The 11,441-nt window shown below is 39.6% G+C and overlaps 1 protein-coding gene across 1 annotated transcript; it reads right to left on the bottom strand.

Moving 5' to 3' along the window:
• Positions 1-1,549: 1,549 nt before the first annotated feature.
• BTBD3 (BTB domain containing 3) lies at positions 1,550-10,829 on the bottom strand. Its single transcript, XM_004610917.3, has 4 exons — positions 10,086-10,829; positions 9,490-9,580; positions 8,811-8,929; positions 1,550-5,482 (listed from the first exon to the last, which is right to left on the bottom strand). The coding sequence occupies exons 1-4, from the start codon at positions 10,415-10,417 to the stop codon at positions 4,450-4,452; spliced, it is 1,575 nt and encodes a 524-aa protein (XP_004610974.1). The 5' UTR covers positions 10,418-10,829; the 3' UTR covers positions 1,550-4,449.
• Positions 10,830-11,441: the final 612 nt, after the last annotated feature.

Genomic DNA, 11,441 nt, shown 5'->3' with positions numbered 1-11,441 from the left:
ACATAGCTTAGGAGGGACAAGATCAATCATCTCTCTTCCTCAAAAACATCTCTACCAATTTCTAGTTGGGAAACTTCATCAATGCTTCTGTTGGTTATAAAAATAAGTTTGGAAAAATCTGTTCTTGAAAATTCTTACTCAGCTTTAGTTTCATTGATAATATAGTCTAAGCAGTGGAGAAAAAATAAACTGTTGAGTGAAGAGTCAGCAGTCAATAAAGGTAAAGAACTCAAAAAAAAACAATTAGAAATAAAAAAAATGTACTCATCTACAAACCATCTCAAAGGCACACCAAGCCCTACTTCTGTCCAAAGAACACTTAACTACAGGTTTCCACGGCCCTTGCTTGCTGCAGCCTCTAATCTTTACACCACTTAGTTCTTCAGGAATGTTCTGCTCCTTCCCCAAGTTTTGTCCACGGTTTTAGTAAGCAAGCCTTGTTCACTGGGAAGAAAGTGTAATTTCAGTGACATGCTGATCCAGAGTCCCAACAAAGGAAGAGGATCATTTCTAATTGTCTTGGGATATTGAAAACAAACATATGGGGATTAAGTTTAAACAGCAACAGAGAAGAGATAATGGCTAAGACTTTCCTGGCTTACAGATCTTTGCAATTCAGGTTGTATCTGTAATTAAGCTGATGAGAATAGTATTTCCAGTTGTCTTATTGTTTTGGAAGGATTCCAAAGTCCTTTATGTATAGAGTGCAGAAAAGTGAACCCTGACACTTGAAGTATTTAAGCAAATATACAGGGTTTCTCAATAAACTCTAGTATAAAGCAGCAGAGCTGCAGAGAAAAAACCGATGTATGTGTATATAATTATGTATGATTGTACCCATGTGTGTGTATATATACACATATATATGTATGTGTATTTGAAACAGCAACTAAGTGGAGAATTAGTTGAGCACATAAGTAACTTATATAACAAAATTCTCATATGGCCTTACCTCCAATCCCCACCCCCCCAGTTTAAGCTGTTATAGCAAGCAGACAGCAGGACTGGTCACATCTACTGCAAGACAAGATTCAGCATTGACCTCCTCTCTGTACAGCAAGATCCACAGACATTCACAATAGCACAGTACCAGAATGCCAGACAACCAGATCTCCATAAAGGGACTAGAAGTGCACCATTACCCCTCATTAATTAAAGAGCCAGGCTTTGGAACAAAAACAATTGATTACTTTGTGTACTGCTTTATGTTCTCTTGAGGGTCCTTTGCCTCATGATTTTACCTTTTTGGAGGATGGGGAGGCACACACCTAAAGGTGCTCAGGGCTGATTCCTGGCTCTGCATTCAGAGATCACTCCTCACGGGCTCAGAGGACCGTATGTGGGTGCCAACGATCAAACTCAGGTTGGTTGTGTGCAAGGGAAAGACCCTGCCAGCTTATTATCGCTCTGACCCTCAAATTTTTACCATTTTAGGAATAAAACGAATGCTCCAGTGAAACCATCTCTGACAAATGCAGTAGCATCAAAAGTGCCATAAGAAAGTTTTTACTACTTAAAGGAACATAAAAAAATTACTAAGGCAAACAAATTATGAACCAGCTTTATCTTTATTTGCATTTAACAGGATTATACACATTCATGTGTCTAACAAGATCTGCACTGTTACATTAAAAATACAGTACAATAACATTCAACATGAGGTACTTCATATTTATATATTTTCCTTCATAAATAATGCTGTAAGCCACTAAATTCAAGCACTCTGATGCACAAGTGGCTAGTGTCTTGAATTAGTTGAGCTTATTGAACATCTTAAAAAAAAAAAACAGTTCAGTGCAATAATTATGTAGAAATTAGACCATTTACTTAAATACTATATTAAGGTATGCTTAAAGAATGTTACACAAGAACTGCTAGCCTAGTTCCCCATTTTCCCCAGGTATGAACAACAAACTGCCAGATATATTGGGAAAGCATCTACAGAGTATTTTTGTTTAATAAAGTTGAGTTTATACACTGGAGTTACCTGCTTGTCAGAACAATGGTTTCTGACAAGTTTTAAAAGCTACAAAGTCTGAAGTTACCAAGGAAAGCAAGGCAAAGTACTATAAGTTCTTTGCTCCATACTGTCGAAAATGCAGAGGGGAGATAGGTAAACCTGTTTTAAATGCAATTTTCAAGTTTAACTCCTATTTCTCAGTACTAGCTAATTAGACGGTGGATATCTTTCTTTAAAAAAAAAAATTGGTAACATAAAATTAAGTTCTTCCACGCCCAGTGTACAGCTCTCCAGGTGGTTCTCACCTGTTCCTTCAGTGATATGGGGGGCAGGTTGCTGACGGGAGCAGCTGACAGTGAGTGTCTGTTACATTATTCACTTGAAGTTGTCACACCCATCCTCAACAACCTGATGCAATGAAATTAGTGCTAAATAAAATTTCTTTTTCTCTGGCTTGAAAATCAGTGCCTTGAGACTAGGCATACCGTCTATCAATTTGCATGATAGCGGTGAGCTACTGAAATGTTTAGCCATCACTTAAAAATAAAGTCCTTTGTATACTTATTTTTTCCCAATGGAAAATTGGACATCTATTTCACAGATGGACTGCCAAAACTACTATCTGTCATCTCCATAATAATATCAGCGATTATAAGTAAGTACTAGATAATTCTAAAAAGTTGTCCTGGGAGTACTCACTTACAGTCACCAATTATCAATGCTTTTATCATTGACATTAACAGATGTAGGTAATGGCAAGGGTGATTGAAACATTTCCCCAAATCCAGTGTTCTCCTCCATCATGGAAGCTGGCCAAAGGCAAGAAGCCTGTGTTTTCTGGGAAACACGGGCCAGTCACTCACTAGGCCTTGCTGGGGCCAGCAGGGGGAACACTTCTTGTCCCACCTCTCACTGGCCAGGCAGGGAGGAGACGAGCCCCGAGGAGGCAAACGCTTTATGCACGCAAGTGTGTGCACACGCGGCCACCCTCCGACTAACCCCTGGCTGCAGACAAGCCGGCTCTGGGCCTGGAGAGCAGGAGAAGGAGGTGGCCAGAGACCAACTCTGGGTGGCCGGGGTAGCCAGCTCGGGATCACTCTGAGCAGAAAAGCTGCCCAAAACACATGGATGTCACCACTGGAAGTGAACACACGGGACACGACCAGGATCACGGGCACTAATTTGTCACAAGCCGTCACCGAAGGAGACTTTTTGGAAGAGCTTTTCCCTGCTTTGTTTGCATTATGCGTGAACACATGAGAGAGCTAGATATGCTGCGGATGCAGAAATATTATGGATAATCAAGTGTATTGCTCCAGACCAAGTTTTTAAAACCCTGTAGGCATATCATTGGCACTTTCAGATGGCCAGAGGCCAGACTCTAGCAGTCCAGGAACAAGACAGAATCAAGAATTAACTGAGAAGATAGAAGGTACTCAAAGTAGATGAGGAATAGTTCAGATTGGTTTTCTTTAATCAACAAATAAAACTCTCATTACATTAACATCAAGTGCTACAAAACTAATAGTTACTCCATTATTCTAAAAATTGTTTGGTCCTCTTAATGGGAAAAAGGAGTATGTGCTATACAATATGACTTACGAAAACAAGCAAGTGGGGAATAGAAGCTAAGTCAGGAGAACCCTTTTGCCTTTTCAAACTACATATTCTAATAGTACATCAATCAAACTGTAGGATGGGATATTTTTAGACCTCATTTTAAAATTATTTTAAATTAATGGACACAATTTTTTTCCCTATTGACAGCAAAATGTATAATTTAGTTACTTCTAAAACAAGTGCCTGTACAGCAGTCCTCTGAGTTCCAATCTCAAAGAAAATATATATCTTCTTGTAGCCGAAGTCAAAATCAGACACTTTGTCATACTTAATATATGAAAATCTTATGAGTTTGGGACTGAAGAACAAAACTATGTCCAAAATTGAAGTACTTAAAAGAAAAGTGGAGCTAAGCATGATTGCGGTCTACTTTCTAAATTACACTTACGATGATGTGAAACTTCTTTCAAAATTGTACACTGAGGTTTATCTGTTTTGTGGGGGGTTTTTGGTGGGGGAGGGTTGTTCAAAAATAATTCTTGTCATCAGTTTGTCATCAGTTTGTCAAATAAATAGGGCTATTTATTTGTCAAAATAAAGCCCTAAAAAAAATTCAAGGGGATTAAAAAAATTCTTAAAAAGGATAAAGCTAGGGATTCTGCTGGGTAGCGGGCGAAGCGCACAAACTCTCCCCAGGTGTATAGACGCAACTCTAAAACCACAAAGCCTTAATAAGAAGTTGGCTCTTTTAAGCATAGAGTTAAAAGCTGAATGCTGCATTTTTGCCTGTACATAATTAAAAGGTTGAAGGAAATTAGAAACTGCCTACAGCTTCATTCATTACAAATTACCTGCGCTGATCACATATTTGCAGATGAGCTAAGCATCAAACAAGTAGGAACCAGATGTGCACTTGAGAGCTCAGTTTTTCAAGCATAGAATATAAGTTCAGGAATCTGCCCTCCCTGTACCCCTGTGCCATTGGTGCTATCAGAAGAGCACTGGAACTGGACAGTCACCTTGCCACACTGGACTTCCGTCATGCCTTCCTGCCCGAAGTAGCTGAGTTCGTTGCCATCCAGGATGACACTGGCTGTGTAGAAGGTGTCTGGTTCTATCTGTACCGGGTACTCAAACCACACGGGGAAGGTATTGCTGGAGCCATCTGAGAAGTACTTGCTTAAGTTCTGCCCCAGGACGACGCCCTGCCGCTTGAGTTCAATCTTGGCGCTGTACTCGGCAGAGCCACAGCTGGAGCCGTACAGCCCAAAGCCGGCGATGAACACCCTCTTGTCAACGGCAAACTGGATGCTGTCACAGCGGCCCCGGTAGCGCCACTGGTTGCTCCGATAGGCACATGACTGGAACCGGTGACAGCGCTGGGGAACGAGGCCCTTTCGGGCTTTACTCACAAACTGCAACTCGGGCTTCTTGGCTGCCGTGTACCAGAGAAAAATGTCATTGGTCTCATTGAGAGTTAGAACTCCAGACTGTGCAGCACCATTTGCAAAGTCATCCAGGGCCATCGTAGGTATTCGGATCAAGTAAAGTGCCTTTCCGAGGACCTTGCGTTTGTTTTCAATGCTCAAAGCTAGGTCTTGTCGCTGGCATTCTACTTCAGCCCAGTTGAGAGCTGCCTCAAAAACTACAATTTCTTTGGCATTCAGAGTTTCCCTGCGGAGGATGCTTTCTAGTGTCTGGAAGTCAATATCGCAGAATCCCTCAGACCGGAGTGCTAACTCGGCCTGGGCATCAATTACCTCCCAGCAGCGCTGGGTCAGGTCCGGCTCCTCGAACAGGCAGCTCTGGGACAGGAGCACACAGGCGTTCTTGGCGCTCAGGCTGGTCTCCAGGAAATTAACGCAGGCTCTGGCAAGGTGAGGGACGATGTACTTTTTGGCAGCATAGAGAGTGGCCAGCACTGTGTCAGCAGCCAAGTCAATTTCATCACAATAGATATATCTGAAAGAAAGTACACCACACGTCAATGTAATTTCCACAGAATTAAGCATCCTAAAAGAAAAAACAAATGCAGCTACTTTCAAGATAGTTGCAAGCAATCATCTTGCATGACCATTATTACAGAAATCATCAGAGACCAAAGAAGCATATGAAATATGTTTATAAAATATCAATATCCCAACTCAGTACTAAGTATGCACAACTAAAAACACTGAACTGTGTTACCATTCGAGCATCTGCTTTGTAAGTACACTCAGTGTCTTCTCAGAAATACAAAAAAGAAAAAACTCCCATTATATAGTTTGGTTTTTATTTAATTTACTTTGGTTCACACCTGAGGATGCTCAGGGGTTACTTCTGGCTCACCAGCACCCCACATGGTCACCCAAGCATTGCCAGGAATGATCTCTGAATACAAAGCCAGATCTACCCACTGAACTCCAGCCCCCAGGTGGGACAGTTGGAAAAAGAACTGCATTCTCCCTGTTAGAAGATATAACATATCAAAGTTTTATGTACATGCAGAGAGAAACAAATGCCTTTTTTAAAAATAAAAGTATTACAGTTTAGGTAGTTTCTAAAGTATTAAGAGGCTCACGGTATCAATATACAACAGTGCTAACACTCCATCACCACCAAAGCAGCTGGGTCGGTTGCTGTCAGGGATTGACCGGCTGTGTGATCTTCACCACAGTCACTGTATTATCACCTCTAAGTGGTCTTCTTCCCTTCTTCCTCCTCCATTATTTGGTAACTGGCCTTGTATTCCAATACCAATAGTTAGACATGACTTTTAATACTAGAATGTTAGCAATAGTTGTATCTTAAAGTTTTTAACAAAGCATGTCTTGAGTTCTTCCCAAATATAAAATAAAACCTTACATTACCTATTTTCAAATATGTTCAAGCTTATTGGATTTTCAAATACAGATGATGACTTACACTCAATCCAATATAGGCTTTGGGAAAAAAAGAAAAAAATACAAACCTAGAAACTCTTAAATTCTTAACCCTACACATTTCTTCCACCTTCAGAATTAAAGAGTTCACTATTTCCGGACACATCTAATCAAAAGACAGAGTAAGAATACCTAAATATGTATAATACACACACACACACACACACACACACACACACATACACATGTGCTTCTGTGAAACGTCCCTGCTTTAGAAAACAAACCACTTCTTGGTATTTGTGAAGGATGAGGCAAATCCAAAAATGGTATGGCATGGTAGGAATTACCTGCTTCTTTCAGGTTGTTATGGTTGACTAAGAGACACTAAGAACTATAAATGCTTTTTTTAAAAAAAAAATGCTGATAATAATTTAAATTTGGGGGGAACTAAGGTTATTAACTACTTGCTGTTAAGTGTTTCAGTTTAAGTCCTATAAAGTAGAAATTAGCAATGTCTTTTGTGAGAAAGTATAAAATTGAAAGGACATTTTTTGAAAAACTGCCCCAGTCAGAAATGAAACCTGCATGTTTGCTTTCAAGAAATCCTTTCTCTTCTGATAGGCTATAAGCCAAACACCACCGGCAAGACCACTTGACAAAATACCTGCAGCTGAGTCATGCTCTGACCAAGGAACCAGGACCTGGGAGAATCCTGGAGCATGGTCAGCACTTCGTAATTCTTACCCCAGAATTGTTCAGTGAACAGTTTCTCCTGACAACCCCCTTTCTAGGAACTCTGGCTGCTCACCCACTAGGCAAGAGTAAGAAAAGCCTGCCTCCACTCTCCTGAGTGATAACACATCAGGAACAACTCTGGCACAACAGCAAACGGCCCCTGACTGCATTTCTGAATCTTACCACTTTATGTGGACCCTGAGTATATTTCAAAAGCTGTATCTATGCCAGGCAAAACATTTGTGAGAAAAAAATGCCTGTCCAATGATGGGTCAAATGGCTTAGGTCTTAGGTGAGATGAACTGACGCATGTTTTCCAATTGTGCATATAAAATGAATGACACAACACTTGACTGCAGTGTGACCAAAATGCTGAACCAGACTAGTATTTTTACTCGGCAGAACATAACAATGTCACATATACAAAACTGACCTTACTGGAAAAACAAAACCCCACCCACATAAAATCAATCTCTATACATATGTCTCTAAAACAGCCCAGGTCACAAAGTGGCGGGTGACTGAAAGAGATGGATTAGTTTAAATCCGGTGCTTCATGTGACCACTTGCCTTTAGCTTCCCTTATCTCCCACTGTGAAAGCCAGAGTCAGCAGCAAATAGATTTCAAAACTATAACACAAATTATTAAATATTTACGTTTCCAAACTACAGTACTGTATTTGTTCAGTAGGCAACAGATAATGAGATAACGCACATCGACATTTTAATCATTTATGGGATTATTGTCCAACTTGTTGAACTGAATATTTGAACTGCTGATGTTTTTTTTTTTTCCCCTCAACTAATATTATACTTATTCCAGTGAACTGAAATCCATTCGGCAGCCGAGAAACCTGTATGATGATTTACTTTGGGTGTGTGAGGACAAGGATTAACAAAAATAATTTAATTACTTATTATAACTGCCACAGGATTTTAATTATATGGTAGAACACACCAACAAAGCAGAAAGACTCTATCTGGTTAACATGTACTGGATTCAGAAAAATCACACAAGATATAAAATCATTTTCAAGAACCAATACATGCCTTATTACTTTACATTTCTGTATTATCAATGCATCCTTTTTGATACATCCATATGAAATTACAGAAAACTGTATCTTTCAAAAATACTTACTATCAAATGCTTAAGATAGGAAAAAGATTCTCTCTAAGACTGTATACATGTATATGTGCACAAAGATCAGATTTTAAGCAACAGTTTTTACATTTGCTTATAACAGATAACTCCTAGGAAATATAAATAGTTCATTAATTACTCGTAAGCAAGTCATATGATTTTTTTGTAAATCAAAAAAGCCCCCGAAACAAACAAAATTTTGTTTAAAAGACTTATTCAAAAATGCCTGCAAAGAGAACATATTTTATTAGATAATGTCTAAACTAGAAAGTTTTATAATTGTAACTTAAAGAGCAAATCACAAGCTATGCCTCTAGCCCCATAATCTCATGCTAAGGTGTGATTATAAATGCCTGCATCTTTTTACATGTTTTCTATGGCAAGATACGGAATAGACTTCTTCCGAAACATTTACAAGGTAAGCAGCACCCTCTCTCTTCATCAGAGTCTTCCTGTTCTGTTACCCGAAACTTATATTTATAACTGTGAAACTTGCAGAGTATAAGTACAGCACAACCAGAGACTTCCCAAACACATGAACGATGCTTACTTCAGCATGGCGAGAAACGCAGCAGGTTCAACATCTGGTATACGAATCTCATCTTTGTCCTCAGCAAGTTCTCCGTAAAACATTGCATGGAACACAGAGCTCCCAACAGCTAAAACATACTGTGGAGAAAGGAAAATCTTATTTCACGCACTAAATTGAAAGTATTTTCAGAAAATCAATTCAGAAAAACAACTCTAAGCAATCAAGTTTATTGGACATGGGTACCAGAACCTGCTCTTTTGAAAAAGGTACAGCGCATCTTGCCATGAAAGCCTAAGACAGATGTTCCCACAAACCAATCTCTGCTAATTATCTCCCGGCTTTAACAGATTAGTGCTCAAATTCCCTCATTACAAAATAAATAAATAAAATGAAAAGCTTATCTAACTGATTTCCTAAAGAAGGGAGACAACGTTTGACTTTCTAACCTGTCACAACTTCCCATGACTGGCGAGATAAGAAGGCATGTTTTTGTGTGGGATATAAAGCAGGGTAGAGGGAAACAAAGAAAAAAAAATTAAGCATTGCCAAGGCTTTCCGGAGAGGCTTTTTCTCTGTGATCTGATGAAACATGTCCTGCCTGCCATCGACAAGTCGCCCACCCCCCAGACCCAGACTGACTGAGAGGGTCCCTCTTTGTAAATCTCACAACTAAACCGGTAATGCAGCTGTTGCTTACTTTGTGTCCTGGCAACCGCTGAGTCCCACCTGGTGGCCCAACCACAAAATGTACATCTGCCATCAAATCGTTATTGAACATCACCGCATTTCTATAAACAGAGGCAATTCATTAATCCACAGCAGCCAACATTTTTAATACCACCCTCCCAACATATAAAATGCACAAACAATTTGCAAGCTAAGCAACAGTTTAATAACTTCAGGATAAAACTGCGACTAAAGATTCCAACTAAACAACTGTGTTTGTGATCATTGCAAACACATGGGAAGTAACTAAAGTTAAGAAAAAAAAAAGTTATGCAAACTTTTCCTTAGGCTAAGGACAAATAAAAGATTCCTAGTTTCTACAGCCCATAGACACAACCCTGTCACTTAAATGATACAGCTTGCAAAAACATTTTTTTTTCCTTTTTAATCTAAGAGGAAAACAGCTGTTCTATTTTGGAAAAGATACAAGGCAGTTTTCCATTACCAATAAAGCTTCTGGGAAAAGAGGAAACAAAGATTTATGTTAAAATACATTACAGGTTGTGCAAAGGCAGATACTTGAACACAGGAAAACTTTTCAAGTAAATATGCTGTCCCGGCACTTACCTTTCTCTAATGGTGGGATAAAGTCCCTGCCAATTTGGAGCAGGAATAAGGTTGTTATTACTGAGATTCTGCTGGTGGTACTGCTGGACAGTGGTGTTGCTGGAGCTGGCTGGTTTTTTACGGGGGAATATATCAGCAGCCATCTTCTTCTTCTTTTTAGTCTTTAAGGTAATTATTTCATAACAAACGGGGGGTAACTTGCTGTTGCTGCTGCTGCTGCCGCTGCCGGTAGTTGTTTTCTTGGAGCTTTTCTTAGACCTGTTCTTTACCGTCTCTGGAAGCATCAAGAAGAAGGTGAGACATTTCATGTTCTTTTCCTTGTCATCTACCATGAGTACAGTATTTCTCCTTAGAGTCGGATGTCCCAAATTGGTAGGAACATAAAGGAAAAAATGCTAGCATGAACTAAGATGTTAACAAAAACTAGTATGCTGATATTTTGCTTCTTTTTTCAGCCGGGCAAGGTGACCTTTTCACTACGTTGAACAGAAACTGGCTTTAAGTTTTATCCAGTACTGGATCTGTTAAATACATCCCCATCATGATTCCTGTTTCGCTTATTTGCTCATAAAAATAACCCAGCGTCCTAGACCACCTGAAAAGGCTACACTGAGCGAGGATGACAGGCAGAGAGCTGTAGCGCTTGTTTTCTGAATTAGGTTAGCAAGCCGTGCGGGAACTGCGCGAGTCTGTTCAGCCGGCTGAAGTTGTGTGGTGAATGGATCGGATCGGGGAGAGTAGGTATTACAGCCCTGCAGATGGAGTCAGACAGCCAGTGCTTGGAGCCAATAGCTGAAGTCACCAATCATGATTGGACCAAGCAAAACAGTGACACCTATTGTAACGTGCATAGTTCTGATGTTAAAGGCACAGCAACTGTATTCTCCTGTCTGTGTTACTGTACATTTAAATAAGATAAACAACCTCAGAAACCTATTTGAAAGCATGAAAAGAACAGTTTGTGTCCAGAGATTTTCCTCAGTAGCTCTATACTCCTCTATCTCCCCACCCCCCTTAAATAAGCAGCAACAACTAACAAAGGCTATGAACTGATACCTACTCTGTATTTGTCAAAAAATCTTTATTCTGGCAGCAATTTTTTTTCAAACACTGCAAACAAAATCTTCCATTCTAACGGCTAAAAGGGATTATTAATAGCAAAACCATACTAAGCATATTTATTACAGCTTAATGAGAAGAACTGTTCTTGCTCTTTCTCTTTTTACAGACTTTCTGAATGCATGTTATAATAGTCTAGTGCAAAATAAGAGATGAGGTCATATGTTCATTTTACCTCCCAATGTTTTCTAGCTTCTGTAAAGTCCCAGATCACAAACACTGTAAATTATACTTGGC

The sequence above is a fragment of the Sorex araneus genome, chromosome 3 (genome assembly GCF_027595985.1).
Source record: "Sorex araneus isolate mSorAra2 chromosome 3, mSorAra2.pri, whole genome shotgun sequence".
Lineage (NCBI taxonomy): Eukaryota > Metazoa > Chordata > Mammalia > Eulipotyphla > Soricidae > Sorex > Sorex araneus.
This window is presented reverse-complemented; position numbering and strand designations above follow the sequence as displayed.

Excerpts from the sequence above, each read along its gene's own strand:
- BTBD3 (XM_004610917.3), bottom strand. The coding sequence starts at position 10,417 with ATGGTAGATGACAAGGAAAAGAACATGAAATGTCTCACCTTCTTCTTG. Across the intron at positions 8,930-9,489 it reads AGCGGTTGCCAGGACACAAA|TATGTTTTAGCTGTTGGGAG; the intron begins GTAAGCAACAGC and ends CTTTCTCCACAG. Across the intron at positions 5,483-8,810 it reads GCGTTTCTCGCCATGCTGAA|ATATATCTATTGTGATGAAA; the intron begins GTAAGCATCGTT and ends ACTTTCTTTCAG.